Source organism: Herpailurus yagouaroundi, unplaced genomic scaffold, assembly GCF_014898765.1.
Source record: "Herpailurus yagouaroundi ecotype Mexico unplaced genomic scaffold, PumYag 200, whole genome shotgun sequence".
NCBI classification, from domain to species: Eukaryota; Metazoa; Chordata; class Mammalia; order Carnivora; family Felidae; genus Herpailurus; species Herpailurus yagouaroundi.
This window is the reverse complement of record NW_024412431.1, coordinates 1,011,487-1,035,812: the sequence shown is the minus strand read 5'-3', so window position 1 is coordinate 1,035,812 and position 24,326 is coordinate 1,011,487. Positions and strand designations below refer to the sequence as shown.

Sequence of the window (24,326 nt, the reverse complement as noted above, 5' to 3'; positions counted from 1 at the left end):
CCCCCCCCCCGCTTTCTTTCCCCCTCTTCTTTTCCTACACGGGAGGTCAGCAGTGGAGCACACAGACCCGGTAGCGCGTTCTCCGCACCCCCCTCCCCGCCCCACACGCGTTTCCTTGTGTCCCCGCAGGGCGGCGGCAGGATGGAGGCGCGCTTCACGCGCGGAAAGTCGGCGCTGCTGGAGCGCGCGCTGGTGCGGCCGCGCACCGAGGTGAGCCTGAGCGCCTTCGCGCTGCTCTTCTCCGAGCTGGTACAGCACTGCCAGAGCCGCGTCTTCTCCGTGGCCGAGCTGCAGGCGCGCCTGGCCGCGCTGGGCCGCCAGGTGGGCGCGCGCGTTCTGGACGCCCTGGTGGCCCGCGAAAAGGGTGCCCGGCGCGAGACCAAGGTGCTGGGCGCCCTGCTCTTCGTCAAGGGCGCCGTGTGGAAGGCGCTCTTCGGCAAGGAGGCCGACAAGCTGGAGCAGGCCAACGACGACGCGCGAACCTTCTACATCATAGAGCGGGAGCCGCTCATCAACACCTACATCTCCGTGCCCAAGGAGAACAGCACGCTCAACTGCGCCAGCTTCACGGCGGGCATCGTGGAGGCGGTGCTCACGCACAGCGGCTTTCCTGCTAAGGTCACGGCGCACTGGCACAAGGGCACCACGCTCATGATCAAGTTTGAGGAGGCCGTCATAGCCCGAGACCGGGCGCTGGAGGGCCGCTGACCCCGCGGGAGATAAAGATGCAGAGAGCCCCCTTCCCAAGTGTGTCTTGTGTCTTGTGGGGGGGGCCTCAGAGATCCGCTCAACGCCTCGACCCAGGTCCCTGCCTCAGGCTGGTGAGGGAGGCCGGGACCCGAGCCTGTTTGGGATGCCATGGGGCTGCGGTGGGGGTGGGCTTCCAGACAGGGCCGGGGGAAGGCGGGGGGCAGTGTGGAGAGAAGTCTGCACAAGGAGCTGCTGGCGTGGCTGGAGGCAGGAGGATGCCGACCCTCTCTGGAATCACGATTGGAGGCCAGGCCGGAGAGGTGGGGGGTGAGGGATCAGGCGGAGAGAGGCTCCATCAGGCGGGCACACTACTTCTGTAAAGGACCAGATAGGAGTTTATGCCTAGAAGTCTCTGTCCAGCCACTCTGCTCCGCGGTGTAGACGGCAGCATGCCAAGGATTGGGTGCGGCTGTGTGTCTAGAAAACAGGCGGAGGGGGATCCTTTGCTGACCCCTGCTTTAGAGCCTTGCCTCTCAAAGTGTGGTCCACGACAGGCAGCCTCCGTATCTCCTGGGAGGTTGTCAGAAATGCGGACTCTCGGGCCCCCCCGAAGGCCCACTAACAGCGTGTCATTCGGCAAGATCCCCAGGGGATTCCTGTGTACCCTATTTTGAGAAGCGGTGCTCTAGGGCACAGAGTATGTTCCAACTGGGGTGGCCGGGCCCCACCCCCAGAGTTTCCGATTCTGCAGATCTGAGTGGGCTGAGGATTTGCATTTCTGGAAGTTCCCAGGAACTGGCTGATGCTCCGGGGGGCCGCATTTTAAGAATCCCCCCCCCTGGAGACCTGGGGAAATGGATGGGCTCACTTCCGAAATCTCGGGGCGCCTACCGTATTTTGAAGTTGATATTGATGATACGTGAACATATCCTTGTTGTGTTTTTTTACAATTTTACTTTTAAGTAACGTCTACACCCAACACGGGGCTCGAGCTCACAACCCTGATCAGGATCAAGAGTTGTGTGCCGTACCTACTGAGCTAGCCAGGTGCCCCGTGTGTGCCTTGTTTAAAAAGTAAAATCTGACGCCTGAGGCAACCCTGCCTTTCCCTTCTGCCCACCACCCTCGCGGGGTTCCTGAGAGCTCCTCCTCCCCAGGGTCCATCCTGCCAGACTTTTGGGGGGAAACTTTTCAAATGTCTCTTCCTCCCTCCCCCTCCCCCTTCCCCTGGATTTCAATGAGCCTGATGTGAAGGAGAACTTGGCGGTGCCCTGGGCTGGGTCCCCTCACTGTTGATGGAGGGTTTAAGGGCGGGACGGATGCAGCTTTTCCATTGCGTTTTTGGGGTGCATGGTGGAGGCGGGCATGGGGGTGGGGCCGAGGTGCCGGGTTTGGTCAGGGGGCAGTTTCGGGAATTCCAACCAGGGTGATGGGGGGGGGTGTCGGCACATCTTGAAGATACGTGGTCCATAAATGGAACTTGGGGGTGCCTCCCGTGTATAGCACAGGGATGGCCATGGTCAGGAAATAGCTGTTGCCTGGGGAAGGGGGTGGTCACAGTGGCAGTCTGAATCGGGGGCGAGGGGTCAATGTCTAGGAAGCCAAGGAGGATCGGAGGTCTGGAGTCCAGGAGTCAGCACGGTGGCGGGTGCCGCCCGTCTGGGTGGAGTGGGCAGGGCACCTGGTGCCTGGGAAGCCGGATTTTCAGGGGGAGCTGGGGGAGGCTTTGGGCTTAGCAGCCTCAGGTCCCCCGGGGACCCTGGCGAGCTTGGCCTGCAGGGCCTGCTGGGTGAGGGGCAGGTTGCGGGAGGCAGGGATGGCCCAGCCTGCTGCATCCAGAGGCCTGGCAGTGAAGTTTGCCAGAGAGAAAGGGCAGGGGGAGGAAGAGATGGGCTGGTCCCCGAGGGCGGGATGCGGGGCGGGGGTTTGTGAGCTGCAAATAAAGTCCCTGCTGAAGTCCTGAAGCCCCCAGACAGGTTGGCGGGGGCCCGGGGGTGGGGGGTGAGGAGGAGGAACCCAGCACCAGCCCTCGGTGAGCCAGCCAGACATGAGGCTCCCCCTCGTTGAACAGACCACAAAGTGGGTTCTGTGAGAAGAGGTCATTCGCCCATGGACACACATTGATTATCCAACAGCTATTTATTGAACACCTACTCTGTGTCAGCTGCTGAGGTCACAGCTGAGAGCAAGACCAATGCACCTGCCCTCCTGAAGCTCACATGCTAGCCCTGGGCGTGGGGGGGGGGGGGGCGGCGAGCACACACAGATCCGTGAGTGACAAGTTTGGTTGGAAGGGGAAACGTTCTGTGGTGAGAAAGTAGACCAAAGGTAAAAGGGAGCCGGAGTCAGGGGTGTCATTTTAAACAGGAAGGACGGGGAGCCCAGGATAGCCCTCACTGAAGAGCTAGCAGGGGAGGGGGCATGTGCAAAGGCCCTGAGGCAAAGAGCAAGCCTATATGTGTAAGGGCCAGTGAGGAGGCTGGTGTAGGTGCTGGGGTTGGGGGAGGGCAGAGAGGAGGTGAAGCTGGGGAGACAAGGCAAGCTGCAGGGATTCTGCAATTGCAAAGCACCCTGTAAGACTGTGGGGTTTTTTTCCTCTGAGCCAGAAGGAAACTTCTGGAAGGTCTGGGACAGTGAAGAAGAGATTGAGGCAAGCTAGGGCAGGGGCTATACCGAGGCGGTTGCTGGAGGGGTGAGGAGTGGACAGATTCTGCACATGGCTTTCCCTGAGGATTTGGAGGGTTCAGTGAGGGAAACCGGTGATGACTGTCATCCCAACACGGGCCTGGGTGACCTGCAGAGTGGGGCTGGGAGTCCCCTTTGCGGAGCTCAGGTAGGTAGTTGTGCTCTGGCCTGGGGGCTGGGAGGGGTCTGGAGGAGGCAGACATTGGTGGTGGTGGGGGGGAGGGACAATGGCTTGGTAACAGGTGACCTAGGACGAGCTCTATCCCTGCCCTATCCCGGCCCCAGGTCTCCTGGGTGCCACTGTAGGGCCCTCCCCAGCCCCCTAGGCCCGGGCCCCTGACTCCCAGGTCCAAGGTGGTCCAGTGTGGTCCTCCCCCCACGGAGTCCCCTCCAGGAAGCCTGAGAATCACGTGAGCCATCTGGTTCTTCCTTTTCTTTTTTTAATGTTGATTTATTTTTAGAAAGAGAGAGAGTGCAAGCAGGGGAGGGGCAGAGAGAGAGAGGCAGAGACAGAATGGGAAGCAGGCTCCAGGCTCCGCCCTCAGCACAAACCGATGCGGGGCTTGAACCTGCGAACTGTGAGGTCATGAGCTGAGCCGAAGCCAGACCCTTCACCAAGTGAGCCACCCAGGCGCCCCTGGTTCTTTCTTCCTACACCGGGAGCTGGGGGTGGGGTGGGTAGGCGAGGAGTTTAACGAGGGGTGTCCTGCGATCCTGGCCCGCCTCCCTCCTCAGCCTCTGGTGCAGGGCTGGTGCCACCTGTTTCTTTCAAAACCTGTGTCCGAGTCACACCAGCACCTTTGGACCTGGGTGGCCAGGCCACCCCTGGGCCTGCTAGCATTTACTGAGTGCCTTCTGTATACCAGGTCCATTCAGCACTTCCCATGCGTGAGCTTGTGCCCTCCTGCCAGCAGCCTGGGGGGGGGGGGGGAACCAGCCCACTGCCCTGCCCTGCGGTACTTTTAGGTGTCTAGGGTGTTCTCTGCTCCATTAGATCCCAGAATCTTTGTCTCCAGCCCTGTCTAGTACATGCTTCTTGTAATAAAGTAGAGGGGAAACGGTGGAGAGATACAATTGCTGCTTCAGCTGTTCTGGATACTCAGACGGACTCAGGCACCAGGTTCTGAACTCCCGGCTCCCACGCCTGGAGGCTTCTGAGATGGGGCCATCTTCACCCCCATTTTATTGACATGGGCTGGGGGCAAGGGGGCTGGCTGCCTGAGCCGGGGACCTCTCCCAGGGGTGCTAAGACACGGGGACTGCATCTGGGGAGGCCAGGGGTGGGGCGGGGGTGTGGTCCTGACTCCAGCAGACGGCGGGGCGGCCCGACAGAGGAAGCTCACAGGGGTCTGAGGCTCTCTGGAAAGTTCTCGAGGTGGGTACTCTGAGCCCTTGAAGGCAGGGACATGGTGACAGCCTGCTGGGCTGAGGAGTAAGGGACAGGCCCTCAGGGGCATTGGCAGGAGCCGGGGAGGGGTCAACAGCCCTTCTTCCTCTTGGGCGGGAGAAAGGGTTGCTGGGGCCTTAGCCACAAAACAGGCATCCAGGCCGCGGCTGCGGGCCCCGCCGTGGGCCCGGCTGCTCCTGTGTCTGAGCTGGGGGAGCAACGCAGGGGTGCACCTGGCAGGTGGGCAGGGGGCCATGAGGGTCTGCGTCTCCAAGGACCTCCCGGGGAACCCCAGGGAGGGGGCCGAGGTGGCGGGGGAGGGGCGGTCAGCATGTGGCCAGCCGGTCACACACCCAGCCGTCCAGCCGGCTGCCACAGAAGGCATCGTTCCACTGCCCGGAGCCCTGCATCATCACACAGTCCTCGCCCTGGCCCTGGTTGTTGGGTTCCCCCGGCCGCCAGTTGCTGGAGCAGAAGACTTCAGGTCAGAGGATGGGCTCCGGGGCAGGAGCCCTACTGCCTTCGGCCTAGACGCATCCCTCGGGGTCTGGGCCCCTCCCCCCATCCCTGGATCCCTACTCCCCACGCCCTGCAAGCCCAGGGACACCGGCTGCCCACATCCCCTCCCCTCAACCCGACCACTGCGGACAGGCACCCCCCCCCCCCCCGCCCGCCCCCGTCGGAGTCTGGGCCTCACCTGTAGTTCAGGGGGTTCTCATCCATCCAGATAAACTCCCCCTCTATGTCCAGGTCCCGAAGGCCAATCCAGGTGCCCTTCCTGTTGGCGCGTTTGGCCAGGAAGTCCTGGGGGGCAGGACGGGGCTGCAGGGGCTGCGGGGTTGTGCCTGGGGTCCCCACCCCCACCGCACAAGAGGTCGCGGTGGGATCCCCGCCCCCTGCTGGCCACGCCCTCCGCAGAGCCCCGCCCACCTGCTCCTCTTGGCTGTGGATGCTGACCAGCCGCCCTTGCAGTTTGCTGCAGGCAAACCGGGCCTGGATCCACTTCTTGGCGCCCTCGCCGAAGTAGTAGCACTTCCTCTGGAAGTTGACCCAGTTCTCGGGGCACGTGTTACACGTGGAGCCTGGGGCGGAGGAGAGGCTCAGGGGTGCGGCCGTGGTGGGCGCCGTGGCGGGCGCCGTGGCGGGCTCTGTGGCCGGCGCTGTGGCGGACGTGGCCGGCGCCGTGGCCGGCGCTGTGGCCAGCGCGGTGGCGGACGTTGTGGCCGGCGCCGTGGCGGGCTCTGTGGCCGGCGCCATGGCGGACGTTGTGGCCGGCGCCGTGGCGGGCGCTGTGGCCGGCACGGTGGCGGACGTTGTGGCCAGCGCTGTGGCTGGCACCGTGGGGACAATAGGCAGGGTGGGTGGCAGCGTCTCTCCTGGGGTCACTCTTGGGGTCCGGGCTGAAAGCAGACCAACTTGCAGGTTGCCCCTCTTCCCGGCCAGACCAGCCGCCCGGCGGGAGCACCTCGGCTGCCCGCACCATTGCCACAAATATCGCCCCTCCCCGCCCTCCCCCCCCAAGAATGCCTGTCACCGACGCCGTCATCGTAGACACCTCTTGGCCAGCAGCTCTTTGGCCTCTGCCAGCATCAGCCCCACAAAGAGACCCGCGGCATCACCACGTCACCAGCACTGTGGCCCGTGGCCCCTCGACCACCAACGGCATCACCACAAACACGTTCACGGTCAGAAGCGTGTCAACCTCCAACACCATGGCCACCAACCCCACCGCTCTCAGCGGCACCTTCAGTCCCACCGCCATCACCGGGGGGACCCAGGATCGCCAGCAACCTCTCTCCAGTGCCACCAGCACGGCCAACACCGTCTTCACACCAGCCACGGCTTAATCACCAGGGCCGACCTGCCAAGGCCACGGTTGCCAGCATCATGGTCCCCTTGTATTGTCCCCACCAACAGCTCCAGTGACAACCCTGGTGGCCATTGCTACCGGCACCCTCAAAACCAGCCTTGTTGACCAGATTTGGGGAGAATGCAACGATTTCTGTCTAGTTGGAGGGACCGAGCAGGAGAGCTTAGGGAGGGCTGGGTCCGCATGGCCTTGACCTGGGGCCGCCTTGGTCTCTGTCTCCTCTTGTCCACATCCCGGAGAAACTCTTAGGCACTGTCACCACACCTCCCACCCAGGACTCCCAGATGGGGGGTTAAACCCACTGTTACTGGCTTGACTCACTCTTGATTGAAAACAGCTTTTCTTGGAATGATGTGCAGAGAGGGCTCCAGAGCTTGGGAGGAATTTTTAAAAGAGACCTGGGGTCCCCAACCTCTGGGGGATCAAAGCTGGATGTGTTTCTCACACATGGGCCAGTAACCAGTATGTGGCCACTGGTGCAGGGGGGTGGGGAACATTAAAACCGGAAGGGGGTATCCCTGGGCACTTGAAGAAAACCTGGAGGGAGGTACCCTGCCTGTGTCCCCATCAAGAGACAGCCCTGGAGCTGGCCTCAGCCCCCAGGTCACCCCAGGGACCGGGTAGGAACTGGGAGGTCATCCATCCACATGAACGTGGCCCAGAGCCCTCCGCAGAGGGACCACTGCCGGGTTTCTGGCTGGGATTCCCACAGCCACGGCATGTCCCGGGGGGCTGCACCCCACACCAAGCACAGAACCTTCCTCTTCTCTTCGCCAACTAGGGCAGCAGGGGCTTCCCAGGGGTGGAAAGTCAAAAACCAAGGGTGGGGGTGGGGAGCGCCCGGGTTCCTGTCCCAGGTTGAAGGCACGCTGACGGGATTTCTGCTCTTCCTGAAGCCTGCCGGGGCCACCCCTCACCCCAAGCCTCGTCACCACCAGCATTGCCCCGTCTCTGCAGAGGGGACCCGCCCCCTTGAGCCCCGTGGCTGGTCAGACAATCTTCTGGGAGGGCTGTGGCTGAGGGCGTCCTACTGATGACCCTCTTCTGAGCCACGAGGGGCAGAGGAAGGAGAAGCAAAGCGAACCCAGAGATGGTGACACACAGGGAAGCTTCGACCTGAAGGAGGGAAAAAAGCGTGCGAGCTCCACCCCCCCCGCCCCCCCCCCAGCTCCAGTTCCGTGGAGAGAGGCAGCTGGACTCAGAGAGAAACTGCCGCGTGTCCCCCATGGACCCTGCCGCACACGTAAGCCCACACCCGTCCACGCGGTCACGTGCAGCCCTCTAGCACACACCCCCCCACACCCGTCCCGTCGCTCGCACGCCCCGGCACACCACAGGCCCAGACTCACGAGCACACTCACCGTTGGACACGTGGAGCTCAATCCACAGCTTTACCACCTCCTGCTGGAGCCTTTCCAACGAGTGCAAGGCGGCGCGCCTCTCGTTCAAGCCTCGGGTGATTGGGTGGGGGACGGTGGTCAGAGACGAGCTTGGAGCGCGCCCCCCGCCCCCCCTCCACCTCCACCCTCTACCCTGTCCCCTCCCAAGGCTCACTCTGGGACTTGAGGTTGCTCAGGTCCGAACGAAGTCCATCCAGGTTCCGGGAGAGCTCAGAGTCTGACGGGGCCGGGCTGGGGTCAGGGCTGGGAGTCCCCGAGCCCGGCCCCCAGCCTCACGGTCCCTCCCAGCTCTAGGACCCCCGTCCCCACCAGCCTCTCACCCTGAGCTTTCATTCTTGTCTGTTCAGCTTGGATTTCCTCCATGTTCTGTGACACCTGGGCAGCTGGGTGCAGGGGAGGGGGCTCAGTGGTAAGCAGGTCCTCAGGGCCGCCCCTGCCCCCCCCCCTCAGCTCCCCCGCTGGCCCCTTTGTCCTTCTCGCCTCTGTCTTCGGGGTCCCCTGCTCACTTTGCCATTCACGGGTGGCCTAGAGCACTCTGTCCACATGTTAATCCAGGCTCCCCCACCCCCACCCCACTCCTCCTCCTCGACCTGAGCTGACATCACTCACCCCGGGATTTCTGGGCCATCTCGTCCCCTCTGTGTCTTTCCAAGTCCTTGGCAACCTGAGAGACTGGGACCGCAGGAAAGACGATGTGTCCTCAGGAACCAGGAAGGCACGTCCTCAAATCCTTCCCCTCCCTGGCCCCGAGTGCAGGGTCCCCTCACATTTTCATTTTGGGGACAAGGTACCGAGGAAGACGCAGGCAAGAATAGGATGAACACGTGCACCCTCCCCCCCACCCAGAACGCAACGTAAAAGCAGCTGGCGTTTCCTGAAAGCTCACTGGAGGCAGGTCTAAATGCTTCACCAAGTCTCAGCTCGTTTCTGCCTCGATACCCTGAAATGATGCCCACTTTACAGGTGAGGGAACCGAGGCCTGGAGCCATTACTTAACAGCCCATCAGACACCTCGTAGAGCCCCCCGTCTCTCCCAGAGGCTCCGGGTTTTCACCCCAAGGGGAGGGGGCGATGCAGGCTGACCCCCACTTCCCGGCAGGGGATGCTGGAGCGCAGTCCTTCTCCCATGTCCCACAGTGGCCAGTGGCCGAAGCAGGACGAGAGCCCCCCTCCCTGCCTCCTCTCCCCCCCACCCCTCCCCCCTACCGTTCTGGGCAGCGGTTTCTTCCAGCTGTTTCAGATTCTGCACAGCGTCCCAGTCTGGGGAGGAGAGAAGAGGAGGGGCGAAGACGGGTTTTCAGGAGCCCCCGACCACACCCCCCCCACACCTGTCAGCTGGGGAGGGAGGCCTTGGGTATATACCACTTGGGAGGCACAGAAAGGATGGGAGACAGAGACGCTGGACGGGGTGGGGAGCTCTCGGGTGGGGGGGGGGCAGAGGGCCTCGGGAGGGGACCGCTGGGGACAAGGTGGGAGGCACGATGGGGAAATTGGACTCGGAGGGGCGTGACGTCCCAGCATCTGAAAGTGGGGTTCTGGGAGAGAGCACAAGAGAGGGGCCGCATGGGGCTGGGGGTGTCCTCACGCCAAAAGAGAAGCAGGGTCAGCAGCCCGGCCCACAGCATGACGGTCGCCAGCCCCAACAGTGCCATCTGGGTCCCTTGCCGACAGCACCGCCGCCGCCTTCCGGGAAGGTTTGGGAACTCTGCTGGGCGTCGAGGGGGGAGCGCCAAGGGGTGCGGCGTGAGACGGGGCTTGGCTCTGCCTGTCCCCCCGTCACCCACAGCCCCTAAGTCCTGGGAGCCCGTCCAGAGCCCACACTAAAGCCGTGGGTCTCAGTGGACCCCCAGCCTGCTCCGCACACCTTCCCCACATGCCGCCTTCGTGCCCCACCGGTGCCCCCCCGCCCCGACCCCGTCCACTTCTGCGTCTGTGCATCTCTGAATCTGTCCCTCCGGCCGTCCAGCCCTTCTGCCCACACCCCGGTGGTCAGCAAGCCTGACTTGGGGCCAGGGCGCCGTCCAGAAAGGCAGCCCGGGGTGGGGGGCCGGGAGCTGAGACCCTCCCTCCGTGGTCCCCCATCAGGTGGCCGACTGCCACCCAGCTCTCGCCGTGACCCTCTTCCCTTACCCCCTCACGCACCACCTCGAGCTCCAGCCTCATGCCCCGGGAAGCTGGGTCCTCCTTCCCCTTGGACCTCCTGCCCTCACCCTGTGGCTGTCTTCCACCCCGCACCCCTTCTCTAAACCCAGGACGCTGGGTCTGTGTTCTTCCTCCATATCCAAGCCCTTCCCCAGCCTTTTCCCCCGGATGTCAGACCCCCCGGAGCCTCACCACAATCCCTGGGGCCCCCAGGACTCTACCTTGACTCCCCACCGTGGGTCCGGGCCCCCTGCCCTCGCCCTGGCCGTGAGGATTCATCGTGCTGGATTCTACTTGCTCTGAATCCCCGTTCTACTTCCAAATCTATCGGGCTCCCAGCACCCGAGCTGGAGCCGATTTTTTTTGTTGGAGGGCGTTGAGTCAGGGCAGGGAGGGGCCTGCGGCTTCCCCCTCCTGCTTGGCTCTGTGCCCAGAAGGCCAGTCGGGGCTCACCTCCCCCTCACCCCTTGCTGGGCCTTCTTCCCAGAGAGAGACCCAGGAACCCCTCTCCTCTCCTGGGTGGAAGGGAGGAGGCCAGGTGCTCGGTTTTGCCAGGGTCAGCTCCAGAGAGCCCTCTCACCTGAGTAGACATGTTCCTCCATGGCCGCCCTGCTTGGATTCTCCCAGTGACAGGCTGCTCACCACCTCCCAAGGCAGCCCACTTAGCGGGTGTCGTCGCGGCTCTGGCCGGGATCCGGGTTCTGAGGAGCATTAAGGTTAGACGTCAGGCTCTGGTTACGGGCTCAGGACAGCGTCTGGGACTCGAGGAGCTCGGTGACCATTGGCTGATTTCGTTTCGTCCGTGACCAGGAGTCAGCGCGGCATTTCACTGGGAGACACAGGCCTGAGACCAGAGGTGGGCGCCCCAGAGCCGACGCAGGCCGGGTACACGGCAGGTGCCTCATAAATGCAGCGAGTGACCGAACCTCAAAACCAACCGCCTCATCCATAAAACGCCAATAACACCCGCACCACAGGGTGGTGACGTGCCCTTCACGGATGTGTCAGGTGCTTCGATCAAGGGCTGGTCCGTCGCCCCACAAATATCATCAGCTTGCTGCTGTCACCGCCGGTTGCCAACGTGGCTTGGGACTCAACCTTCCCGAGCGTCAGGGTCCCCTCTATAGAATGGGAGGGACGCTCGTACCCAACTCACGAGGTCGAGGTAGGATCAAATGAGATGACAACATAGGTGAGTGTCTCGGCAAGATGCCGTGCGCGCACAGTGGGTCTTCAGATCCTAAACACTTATCAGGCACCTGCTGTGTGTCAGGCCTTGCTGGGCGGTGCAGAAACTCCGTCACCAGACCTCAGCTTCCTCTTCTGCAATGTGCCCAAGGCATCTTTAAAGTATCTTGACTTTTAAAAAAAAAATTGTTTTTAAGTTTATTTGTTTATTTTGAGAGAGGGAGTGAGCAGGGAGGGGCAGAGAGAGAGAGGGAGAGAGGGAGAGAGAGAATCCCCAGCAGGCTCCACACTGCCAGCGCAGAGCCTGACGCGGGGCTCGAGCCCATGAACCGTGAGATCATGACCTGAGCCGAAATCAGGAGTCAGAGGCTTAACCGAGGGAGCCACCCAGGCGCCCCAAAGTCTTTTGAGCACCTATTTTGTGCCAAAGAGGGCGGGTTTGGTTACAGGCTGCCTCTCTTGCCGTAGGACTATGGGCAATATGCTTCCCCTCTCTGAGCCCCGGGGAGGTGGGTGTGGGGAGTGACCAGGCTCTGATTAACGGCAGCTCCCACTGGACCTTGTGCCATCATGGAAGAGGCCAGAGGCGTGACCATCCTGCAGCCAAACGTGCCTGAGCCCAAGCTGGACAGACTGGGGGCTGAGTCCCGGCTTCTCCCAGGACGAGCGACTTAAGTTTGCTCATCTGTCAACGAGGGGTGACCGTTCCAAGCCCACTGGATGAAGCACGATGGGCGTGGCACGCAGCAGGCGCTCGGTTAACCTGCTGGTGGGGAGCTGGGGAAACTGAGGCCCCGAGGAGGTAAGTAATTTGTCCATGCCACACGATGGTAGAACGGGGACTTGAACCCAGGACAGGTGACATCGGAGCCTATTAGCTCAACCACCTGGGGACACGGCCTCCTGATGGGTGTCTGCCAGTGAGTGCCAGGGGGCAGGGTCCTGATGCCGGGCCGTCTTTCTGACTTAGGAGCTCCCAGCCCTGCGGACGGCTTTCCGCGGCCCTCCGGGGTCCACACGATCAGCCCCCGGTGCACCCACCAAGCTCATCTGTTCTGCTCGGTCACACCAGGCGCTGGCTTCAACTGCCCCGACCCAGGACCCCGCGCGCCTGCCGATTCCGTCCACGCTGCCCGCTGCCCACCGCCCGTCTGTCCCTTGAGACCCAGCCCCGAGGCCGCTCCTTCCAAGGAACCTTCAACGTCCCACGTCCCAACACACACGCACACGCACACAGAGGGTCACACGCGCGTGCTCCCACATTCACACGCAGACGCGCGGTCGCACGCCCACCCACTCGCACGTATCTCGCACTCACATGCGCCGCGAACGGCGTCGCTGTCCTGGTCCGCTGGGGCGGGTTGGAGGGGCCGGCGGGGCCGCGGGCGGTGGTGAGGACCTTGGCCTGGGGAGACAGTTTTCTTCTGAAAGCAGGCCCACCCACGGCTTCTATTTTCACAGGCCTAATTATGGGCTTGCCACCTGGTTACCCATATTACACGCATGGCCTCCCCTGATGCTCCCCACAACCGGGTAAAGTCCGTCCTATTATTATCTCCATTACGCAGGTGAGCAAAACTGAGGTCCAGAGAGGCTAAGCCACATTCCCAGAGTGCTGGAGGAAGTAAGTGGGAGAGTGAGGACTGAACTAATGTGGCTAAGTCACTATACCACTGTGGCAGGGAAGAGGGAAGGGAAGGAGAGAGAAAGAGAGAGGGATGAGCAGGGAGGGAGCCCGGAGGTAGGGAAGAAACAGAAAGATCCATGAGATAACATTCTGGTCAAATAGTAACAATTTTGTTACAGGGTTGAATTTAATACCAGTGTGTGCCAGGGAGTTGGGGGGGGGGGGACAGTTCCCGGTGTCCCAGGTGCATCGAAACATTTAACGTTCGCACGTTATGAGGTAGATGCTTTTGTTCCTCATGCTGCCTTCTTGGTGAAGAATGTGGAGCGCAGAGAGGTTAGGTAACTTGTCCAAAGTTGCACAGCTCATAAATGGCAACGCCGGGATTCGAACCCAGGCAGCACAGGCCCCAAGTCAGCAGCCCTAACCCCCGTGCCCCTAGCCTTGGATTTATGGGGACTTCTTTTTTTTTTTTTTTTTTTTAATTTTATTTTTGAGAGACAGAGAGAGACAGCAGGAGTGGGGGAGGAGCAGAGAGAGAGGGAGACACAGAATCGGAAGCAGGCTCCAGGCTCTGAGCCGTCAGCACAGAGCCCGACGTGGGGCTCGAACCCACGAACCGTGGGATCATGACCTGAGCCAAAGTCGGACGCCTGACCGACTGAGCCACTCGGGCGCCCCTTATGGGGACTTCTTCACACCTCACACCCTGCCCTTCCTCCCTAAACTGTGTCCTCTGATCCTTAACCCTCTTCCCATTCTTGATTGGGGGACACCCCAGGCCAATCCCCACGCCGGGAAGGACTGCCTCCATCCTCCAGGCTTGATGTGCTGCCTCTCACTCTGGAAGATGCCCATTTGGGCCCCTGTGTCCCACTTTCCCACCGGGACCGATCTGGGCCAACCACCAGATGGGGAGGGGCCTGGCCCGACATGTCCCCTGGACTTTGCACTCCAGGACAGCAGGCACGAAGCTGCCTCGTGTGTCACACTGTGTTTCCAGCATGAAGGGGTGGCCCTCAGGACATGTGTACTGCCTGAATGACTGTTGGGTTGAGGCTGTTCATTCAGGGCCCCAACTGTCCCTCTCAACTCGATCTGGGCTACTTGCGGGGACTTGAACCCACGGCGTGTTTTGCCAAGGGACAGGGGATGGTCATTGTAGGGAAGAGAGTGGTCAGGTGGGCACCAGAGAGAGGTCACTGGGGCTGCTGGGTGGACAGAAGGCAGCAGGAGCCCTGGCGGCGGGGGGGAGGGGACCCTGAGTGTCATCATGGGGCCAGGTGGGGGTGGGGACACTGGGGAGCTGTCACCAGGTCCAGGCACCAGAGGAGGTGTCTGGGGCAGTGGCTGTGGGAATGACTGGACGGGTTTGAGAAGAGACGGGCTTTGGTGATGGGTGAGGATGGGGGGGGGCACCCGGAAGATGCTGTAACAATTGACTGGGTCTCAGTCGCAGCCTCTGGTAGACAGCGGGGCTGTCCTAGTGCTGAGGACCCAGGAAGGAAGAGGAGAAAGTTTGGGAAGAAGCCTCGCTGGGTGGCAGTGAAGACACAGGACGGGGTAGGAGGTGTCGAATCGAGGATGGGGTGGGGATGCTGTTTGGTGTTCCTGAGCCTCTGAGAGCTCTGCAGCCCAGGTGCCCAGCCCCCGTCCACACTGGTGCCCACCGTCTCCACCGTGTCCTTCCGGAAGGTTCCACGGCTCCTGCGAAGCTGGGTCCCTGCCAAGACTGAACTTAGACAAGAGGATGCTTTGGGGGTGACATCTCAACCCCCCTACTCGGGGCTGCAGTAAACCCTGTCACGCGACTGACCCCTCCCTCTTCCCTTCTGCGGTATCGACCCAGGGCTCTGTTCACTTCAAGGGAAAAACAGGAAACCGTGCGGATGTGGGCCCCCATCGAGGGTGTCAGTTCTTCTTTCACGTTTGGGATCCTTGAGCCCGGGGCAGCACCCCCCCCCCCCGGCCCCCCCGCCCCGGCCCCCGCTCGGCACAGACCTGGATCTGGACACAGGAGGAACGAGTCAGGAGTCCTGCAACAACCACAAACGATCCCCGGGCGGGTCCCCACCCTGGCCCCGGCCCGACGCTATTCAACCCCAACTCACCCCCAAGGGTGTTCGGATCCCCAACCCTCTCACCTGTGCTCTGTGCGGAGAGGAGCCTCAACCTCTAAATTTAGAACCTCAGCACCTAGAACAGGGCCCCGCGTTCAATTCCAATGTGATGAAGGAACATCCACGCTGACCCCAACCCCACCCTGGTGGCCCAGCCCCCGGCTCTCCCCACCTGATCGGTCCCTCCTGGTGTTGCAAAAGGGAGAAAGGAAGGAGGGGGGTGTGTGGGGCGGGAGGGAAGTGGGTGTGTCAAATCCCAAAGGGCTTGCAGGAGGAGGTGGCTTTAAAACCGGGTTTCTCATTCTCAGTTCTGTTGGCACTGGGGCCGGATGATTCCTTGTTGTTGGGGTGGGGGGCTGTCCTGTAGATTGCAGGGTCTTTGGCAACATCCCTGGCCTCTAGCCTCTGGCTCCCAGTAGTAGTCCCCCCTTCTACCTAGTCACGACGCCAAAAATGTCTCCAGACATCGCCGAATGCCTCCTGAGGGGCAGAATCACCCCCAGTTGAGAACCACTGCTTTGAAGCATGATTGACAGACAAAGAGAAGGTGCTGGCTTCGGGCTTGAACACACTTTCTCTGTGTCTCTGTCTGTCCCTCCATCTGCTGGGGACAGATGCCCTCTCCTCTTTCATTTACTCAACGACCATTATTTGGGCACCTACTGGGTGCCAGGTTCGGAGAACAAAGGCCCAGGTCTTGCGAGGGAGGTTTCGGTTTTTCATCGTGATAAAATATACAGAACACAAAATTTACTATTTGAATCATTTGCAGTGGCGTTAAGCACACTCACACCACGCCACCATCCCCACCCTCAGTCTCTAGAACTTTCCATCTTGCCAAACTGAGACTCCGTTCCCCCCGAAACACCAACTCCCCCTGCCCTCGCCCAGCCCCTGGCTCCCTCCATCTACTTCCTGTCTCTGGGGAGGGGACTCCTCTAGGGACAGCATCTAACTGGGATCCTACAGGGTCTGTGCTTTGGTGTTTAGTCCCTTTCACTTAGCATGACACCCTCACGGTTCATCCACGATGCAGCATAAAAACAAAGTTTAAAATTCACAAATCCGCAGGACAGTCTTAGGTGCTGGAAAAGCAGGGTTAGGGTCCTGGGGGTGGGGGTGGGGGTGGGGGAGAAGGGCTAGTTTAGACTGGAGGGTTCTGAACCTGAGGGACGTGAAGTGAGGTCTGAGCAGACCCCTCGGGAAGGTTGGATTTTCCTTCTGTTTCACGCTGGCTGCCGGAGGCCCTCTCCCTGGGGCTTTGCAACCTCAAAGCCTTGAGTGGTGCCCCGCCCCCTCCCAGACAGGGGAAATCCATTCATTCTTTTCCCAGAGGCCCCAGGTCCCAGAGAGGGGCTTGCCCTGCGGCCTCCCCCAGCTTGGCCACGTGGCTTCCCCAGCCTCTGCCCTCTTTGGGTCTCAGTTTCCCCGACGGAGGAGGGCACCGGGCTTTGGGTCCTGGCCAGCGCCTCCCTGACAGGCACAGAAGCCTTATCACCTCCTGCAGGAAGGACCCCAGTGCTCTGGGAAAGTGGAACTTCTGCAGGGCCGGGGTCGGGCTCACGTGAGAGCCGAGTGAGGGGTACAGGTGGGGGCCCCCAACACGCAGGCACACAGAGGCACGCACACACACGGGGTGACGTGACACCGTCATCGGCAGAGGCACGCAGGTACAGAGAGACCGACGGTCCCTACGCGGCTTAACCGCAGACACACACACGCACGACGAATCACACGAGGGATACGCACAGGTAGGCGCGGGGGTAGGGACACACACACAGGTCCAAATGTGGCCACCCCCCACACACAAGATAGACACACCCCGTGTGCACAGAGACACAAGTAACACAATCACACGTACTAACCCAACCCCCCCCCCCCCCCCCGCCCATAAACGCACGGAAACATACAAAGAAACGAAACACACAGACACGCGGAGAACATTCCAGGCCCACGGACACGTGCAGACAGACACAGACACACACGGTCACACAGACACGCACGAGGGTCCCCTTTGCTGTCCCAGAGGAGAGGCTGATGGGGAAAAAGTAGCTCTCTTCCACTGACAGCCCTCCAATTGCCTCTGCTCTCCTCCCCGCCCCCATGCACGCCTCAGTTTCCCCTCAGGGACTTCTCTCTGCCTCTCCAAGACCCCCCCTCGGCTTCAATCACCCCCAACCCCTGCTGATTTCCTACTCTCCATCTTCTGCCCAGCCCCCTCCCCTGACCTTCATTTGGTCCTGAACTCACTCCTCACTCACTCACAGGCTCAGAGGCCCACCCCCCCACCCCCACCAACAGCCCTCTGCACTCCCCTCTCCCCAGCCCTGAGCTCCTACATTAAATGGGCACCTTCCCCAGAACTGGGAGCTGAGGGGCCAGAGGGCTAGCCCCAGCTCCCAGCCACACACCCCCCCCCACTCACTCACACCTCTCCTCACTCCCCTCCCCGACCCCCACCCCTGCAGTGACCTTGTCAACAGGAAGAGGGAAGGCCAGTGTGGGACAGGAGGAGGCTGGCTTTGCATTTTCATCTTCCCGGAGCCTGGGGGTCTGGAGCCCAGCTGGTTTTGTTCCTGTGTGTTGCTGGGATGGAGGGAGAGGTTGGAGGGGGGCTCAGGATGAGGGGGTCCAGAAGTCGGCTTGTCCACATCCTTTCTTCAGAAGGCCTTCCGGGGCCCACTGCCCACACCTCCACACCACCCCCCAGATCCCAGCACATCCCCAGTGACTGGGGGGCTGAGCCAGCTCATCCCAGGAATCCTGAGAACGTTCCAGGCCCGCACTGGGAGATTCGGGGATTTCTTTCTGACAATGTCCACGGTTCTTTGAGGGGACAGGGTACCGTGTGGGGACCAGGCTGAAGGATGGCTCCCAGCCCCTCAGGGATTCAGAAATCCAGGCCCCAGGTCCCCGGCCCCTCAGAGACCCAGGCCCCCAGCCCCGTAAGACTTTGGTCTAGATCGCGTGCTTTTTCTACTCCATGGGGCCCTTTTGCGCGAAGGTTCTCCAGCTGGGCCAGCACAGGAGGCGTGTGCCCCCTGCTGGACACATCTGGTCACTGCCCCCCACTGGGCGACGCCCCACTGGGTGGGCAGAGGAGAGGGCGGGTGGCGTTCCAGCTCCACCCCCTTTCCCTGCGGGCTGACTGTATCCTCTCGGGCCTCAGTTTCCCCATCTGTAAAGTGAGAATAAGCACAATCCTCCTACCTAGGGCCTCGTGCTCCTAAAGCTTTCCAGAGGTGCCGAACGGAGACAAGCCCCTGGGGAGCGCTGGAGTCTCTCCCGTGAGTAACCCCTACACTCCGCCCCGCGAAGGCCCCTCCAAGGAAGCCCTGGCCCCCCGCAGCCAGCCGGGCCCCGTGTGGCTGGCGCCTTCTCCTGCACGGTTGCCCCTTTGCTGCAGCCACACCCACAGGCCTCTCTGGGTTTCGAGGCCTCTCCGTGGCCCTTCTTCGTCCTCCAGGTGTCTGCTCTCTGAGGGAGGTGACAGTCACCCCTGGGACGGTCTCTATGACCTACCTCCTGTGCGTGGACGCGTGTGGTTTGCTTGTTACCGGTACCCGCCGGAAGGTGCGCTCCGGGAGTGGGAGGGGCGGGACTGTCACCGCGTCCCCAGCCCAGGGCTCGGCACACGGCACACGGCACGCCGTAGCTGCGCCACGAGGCGTCACAGCCGTGTGAGCGTCCTAGGACTGCGCTAAGGACGTACCAGCCGCTGACTCGGCGGCTTTAAACAACATACGTTTATTATCTCACAGAGCTGGAGGTCAGAAGTCCCAGCACAGGCCTCACTGGGCTAAAATCAAGGCGTCCACAGGGCTATGCTCCTGGAAAGTCAAGGGGAGAATCGGTTTCCTTGCTGTTCTTTCCGCTTCTACAGGGGCCCACACCTCTTGGCTTGTGGCCCCTTCCTCCAGCTTTGAAGTCGGCAGCGGAGAACTTCTGATCCCTCTCCGACTCTGCTGCTGTTGTCACATCTCCTTCTCAGACTCTGATCTTCCTGCCTCCCTCTTCGGTTTTTAACTTATTTATTTATTTTGAGAGAGAGAGAGAGAGAGAGAGAGAGAGAGAGAGAGAGAGGATCCCAAGCAGGCTCTGCACCCTCAGCACAGAGCCCGACGCGGGGCTCAAACTCACGAACAGTGAGATCCTGACCTGAACCGAAATCGAGAGCCAGATGCTTAACCCACTGAGCCACCCAGGCGCCCCCTGATTGCCTCCCTCTTATAAGGACTCGTGATGCTGACATTGGGGCCACCCGGATAACCCGGGACGGCCTCCACCTCCAGATCCTTGATTTAACGAATCCCGTCTGTAAAGTCCCTTTCACCACGTAAGGCTACATCATCACAGGTTCCGGGGACTGGGACAGGGACACCTTTTGGGAACCATTATTCCGCTGATCGCAATGCTCGAAAATGCTGTTGCTGTTGCCAACCCATTTGGTGGATGCAAAACCAGAGGCACAGAGAGGAAAGTCACGTGCCCAGCCTCACCCAGTGTGTAAGTGGCAAGCACACCCACCGGAGCCATCTGTGTCTGGAGCCAGGGATGGGATGGGGGTGGGGGTTTGAGGCAGATGGGGAAGGGGCTAGCAAGGGCTTGAGGAGAGTGTGTCCTGCCCTACCTTGGGGGACTCCCCAGACACCTCAGCCAACCTGGTAAGAGGCCTTGGGATCTCAGGGGGTTTCCTAGGATGGGGGGAGGGCAGTCGGAGTTTGGAAAGAACAGTCTATTCTGTCACAAGGTCACTTCCTGGGAAAGTGGGGTGATGGGTGGGGCCGGTCTGTCCAGGAAACCTGGCTGGGCTTCAGGGTCACCACTGACTTGCTGACTCAGCCCCAGAAAGTGGTCGTGTGTCACTCAGGGGGCTGGTGGTGGGGACACCCACTGGGAAAGGGTCAGGGGGCACCGGGGGTACCCTCCATGCCCCTACTCCCTGCTTCCCAGCACAAGACCCCTTGGCCCCTCGGAGACAGACCCTCATTTCTCTCCCCTGCCTTCCCCCCTCAGACTAGAAGTGCAGGGTATGGGGGGTTGCTTTTCCAGAACCTTCCACCTGCAACCTTATCCTGGGAGCATACCATGTTCTATCCCTCCTCATCACCTTCCCCTCTGCCCACCAGACTGGGAGCCCCAGAAAGGCACCAACCACAACCTGAACCCCAACATTGCGTTATGACAATTTTCTTTTTTTAAAAAAAAATTTTTTTTAACGTTTTATTTATTTTTGAGACAGTGAGAGACAGAGCATGAACAGGGGAGGGTCAGAGAGAGGGAGACACAGAATCGGAAACAGGCTCCAGGCTCTGAGCTGTCAGCACAGAGCCCGACGCGGGGCTCGAACTCACGGACCGAGAGATCATGACCTGAGCCGAAGTCGGCCACCCAACCGACTGAGCCACCCAGGCGCCCCTCATTATGACAATTTTCAAGCATACAGAAAAAATGAGTTTAAGAATGAGAAACCTACCCCTAGACTGCAAAATTGGTATATTACACATCAATGCATCCCTCTGCCCCTCAATCCCCATCTTAAAATTTTCTGCATTTTTTAAAGTAAGTTGCAGACATCAGCTCATTTCCCCCTAAAACTCTAGCCCACAAAACACCAACTAGAGTCCAATATTTGCCATTCTGACTTTTTTTCCTTTTGAGTAAAACAATAAAACGTGCAAATCCCGAGTGCGTTTTCTTCGACCTTTGACCAATGCATTCGCCTGTGGAACCCAAATCCCTGTTAAGACGTATCCATTCCTTCGGAAAGTTCTTTCACGGCTCTCCCTAAGCAACCCCTGCCTCTGCTCCCACATAACTACAGTTCTCACGTCTCCTTTACCCCAGAGTAGTTTTGCCTGTTTCGATAATTTCATATAAATGGGCTCGTAAAGTCTGTAATATTTCACAAATGGCTGCTTCCGCTCTGCCTGTTTTTTCGGATTCCTCTGTGGCCAGAGACCCTGACCTCTTGTTCTCCATTGGAATCCCTGTGCCTGGCATATCATAAATGCTGAGAAGTGTTTATGGGTAGGGAAATAATTGCACTGAGTGAGTGAATGAATGAATGAATGAATGAAATTGCTCCTTGCTCACAAGAGAGTTGATCTGACTCTTTCTCTCCAGCTTTGCTCACCAACCTCCTCCTTGGTCTTGGTTCAGGGGCTGTAATACCAAATAGCAGAGACCTCCCCCCCCCCCCCCCCACCTCCTGCTTCCCCGTCCCCAGGCTTATCTTCCCACGAGAACACGGATTATCAGGCACATGTTACCACCAGCTTCCTGCTTTCCCCCTTTATCTGCCTCAACCTCCAGCAGCATTTCCTCCCTTCCTGCGCCTCTCTAGATAAACTCTTCCACCTGGATTTAGAACTGCTGAAGGCTTTCCTGGGTCAGAAATACCCTCCCCGAGCCGCCGGAGCTTCGAGACATTGCTGAGCGTGGGGACCCAAGATGGCACAACCCCTTTGGGAGACCGGAAGTCACGTTCACCTACCATCCGACCCACGCCTAGAGATTCCCCCGAGAGAAGCGACCATGGAAATCCGTAGAGAGATCTGTGCAGGAGTGTTCGCGGCAGCTTAATTCATACTAATTAACATCGCAGCCGCACAAACACCTGTCAACAGGTGAACGGATGCGCACGTTGTGGTCCAGCCACGCGATGGCAGACGAGACAGAGACGAAAAGGAACAGACTGGATACACACAAGAGCGTGGGTGAATCTCGAAAACATCACGCCTGGAGAGAGAAGCCGGGCACAAGAGGGTCCATACCGTGGGGCTCAATTCAGACGACATCCAGAAAAAGCAAGCGTAGCGAGTCACGATGGACGGCAGAGCGGCAGTGGCCTGGGGCAGGGGGTCGGGAAGGAATGTGAGGGGAGGTTGGAAATGTTCCGTCTGGAACCTTGTTGAATTGTAAGCTTGAAGTGGGTGCGTTGCCTTTTTAAAATTGTGATCGTGGCGTAAATGCACATAACAAAATACACATCTTAGCTATTTCAACAGATGTTTATTTATTTTGAGAGAGAGAGAGGGAGGGAGAGAGAGAATCCCAAGCAGGCTCCATGCTGTCAACACAGAGCCCAGCGTGGGGCTCGATCGCACAAACTGTGAGATCCTGACCTGAGCCCAAAGCAGGAGTCAGAGGCGTAACCCATTGAGCCACCCAGGCGCCCCGTGTCTTAGCTATTTTTAAGCGTGTGGTATAGTGCATACACTTAACAGTAGTGTTAAGTATATTCACATTGTTGGGCAACCAATCTCTAGAAGTTTTTCGTTTTGCAAAACTGAAACTCTATACTCATGAAACAACAGCTGTCCGTTTCTCCCTCCCTCCCAGGGACTGGCCATCACCATTCGACTTTCGGTTCCTACAAGTTGGACTACTCTAGATACCTCACGTAAGTGAAATAGTACACGATCCGTCCTTTTGTGACCGGTTTTATTTCACTGACCATAGTGTCCTCAAGTTTCATCCGTGTTGTAGCAGGTGTCAGAATGTCCTTTTTTTTTAAGTTTATATTTATTTGGGGGGCACCTGAGTGGCTCAGGCATTAAGCCTCTGACTTTGGCTCAGGTCATGATCTTACGGTTCATGAGTTTGAGCCCCACGGCGGGTGAGCCCCCCTTCTCTCTCTCTCTCTCTCTCTCTCTGTCCCTTGCTCATTTGCACACTCTCTCTCTCACAAAAAGAAGTTTATTTTTTGAGAGAGAGAGAGTGACAGGAGAGAGAGAGACCCAACGGAAGGAGGGGCAGAGAAAAGAGAGAGAGAATCCCAAGCAGGCTCTATGCCGTCAGCATAGAGCCCGACATGGGGCCCGATCGCATGAACCGTGAGATTATGACCTGAGCCCAGATCGAGAGGCAGACGCTTAACCGACTGAGTCACCCAGGTGCCCCAGAATGTCTTTCCTTTAAGGCTGAATCATATTCCATTGTATAGATGGACTGCATTTTGTGTATCTGTTCATCGGGCAGCGGACGCTTGGGTTGGAATGGGATTGCTGGATCAATGGTAATCTGTTCCTAATTTGGGGGGGGGGGGGTCCGCATACTGTTTTCCACAGCGGCTGCCCCATTTTACTTTCCCACCAGCCATACATGAGGGTTCCAGTTTCTCCACGTCCTGGCCGGCACCTGCCGTTTTGTCGTTGCTGTTTTTTGACAGACCTTGTCCGAATGGGTGTGATAAGTTGGTACATTCTATTGTGTATCAGTTGCACGTCAACAAAGTCGATTTTTAAAATAATTTACAAAAATTTGTTTTTTAGAGAGAAAGAGAGAGACCAGGAGTGGGGGAAAGGGGCAGAGGGAGAGAGAGAATCTTAAGCAGACTCCACGCTCAGCAGGAGCCCAAGGCGGGGCTCGATCCCGTGACCATGAGATCGTGACCTGATCCAAAATCAAGAGTCGGTCGCTCAACCGACGGAGCCGCCCAGTCGCCTCTAAAATTATTTTTTAAAAAATAGTTATATGGGGAGCAAGTGCAAACGAGGACCACGCGAGACAAATAGAGACATGTGGCCACCTTAGTCAAAGTAGGAGGTATATGTGTATTGTCAGCTGACGGGACGTGACGGTTAGATCTCAAGTGGTGACTGCCATGTTATGGGTGTTCAAAGTTTGTTACTGGTGTTTCCAGTGGCTTCTGTGAAGTCAAGATGCTTTTATGGCGGGGCATAGGCACCCACAGACATGTTAAGGTATGTTGCAGGATTATCACAGAGGGCTGGTTACCGCTGAGTTATGGGTGACCTTCAGGGAAACTCCTATTTAGTCCCCAGTGGCTGTGGTGATAAATTACCTCAAACTTAGTGGCTTAAAACAACACAGACTCATTATCTCACGGTTCTGGAAAGCAGATGTCTGACATCAGTCTCGCTGGCCCGAAGTCAAGGTGTCCGCAGAGTGGCATTGGTCTTGAGGCTCTGGGGGGAAATTGGTTTTTTATCCTTTCGGGGGTGGGTGGGAGGTTAAGACGTTATTTTTAAAATTAAAAAAAAAAAAATTGGGGGCACCTGGGTGGCTCAGTCATTTAAGCCTCCGACTTCGGCTCAGGTCATAATCTCACCGTCTGGGAGTTCGAGCCCCACATCGGGCTCTGTGCTGTCAGCTCAGAGCCTGGAGCCCGCTTCCGATTCTGTGTCTCCCTCTCTCTCTCTGCCCCTCCCCTGCTCACGCTCTGTCTCTCTCTGTCTCAAAAATAAATAAA

The 24,326-nt window shown here is 59.3% G+C and overlaps 2 protein-coding genes across 6 annotated transcripts in view; one reads left to right on the top strand and one right to left on the bottom strand.

Moving 5' to 3' along the window:
* Positions 1–747, top strand: part of TRAPPC5 (trafficking protein particle complex subunit 5) — a 2,429-nt gene extending 1,682 nt beyond the window's left edge. For both annotated transcript variants that reach the window (XM_040449759.1, XM_040449760.1), the window contains exon 2: positions 130–747. In XM_040449759.1, the coding sequence (XP_040305693.1) occupies positions 142–708 (567 nt within the window). In that variant the 5' untranslated portion in view covers positions 130–141 and the 3' untranslated portion in view covers positions 709–747. The remainder of the gene's footprint in view (positions 1–129) is intronic.
* A 3,753-nt stretch (positions 748–4,500) lies between these two features.
* On the bottom strand, positions 4,501–15,238 carry FCER2 (Fc epsilon receptor II). Of its 4 annotated transcripts, none has more exons than XM_040449756.1 (12): positions 15,134–15,238; positions 12,681–12,767; positions 10,755–10,875; positions 9,618–9,737; positions 9,239–9,292; positions 8,642–8,704; positions 8,353–8,415; positions 8,187–8,249; positions 7,994–8,083; positions 5,693–6,162; positions 5,460–5,566; positions 4,501–5,227 (listed from the first exon to the last, which is right to left on the bottom strand). In XM_040449756.1, the coding sequence occupies exons 3-12, from the start codon at positions 10,774–10,776 to the stop codon at positions 5,089–5,091; spliced, it is 1,191 nt and encodes a 396-aa protein (XP_040305690.1). In that variant the 5' UTR covers positions 10,777–10,875; positions 12,681–12,767; positions 15,134–15,238; the 3' UTR covers positions 4,501–5,088. The 4 variants fall into 4 exon arrangements, with proteins under 4 accessions (XP_040305690.1, XP_040305692.1, XP_040305689.1 ...); XM_040449758.1 differs by having other exon boundaries at positions 5,693–5,844; XM_040449755.1 differs by lacking the exons at positions 10,755–10,875; positions 12,681–12,767; positions 15,134–15,238 and adding an exon at positions 10,396–10,638.
* Between the last annotated feature and the right edge of the window lie 9,088 nt (positions 15,239–24,326).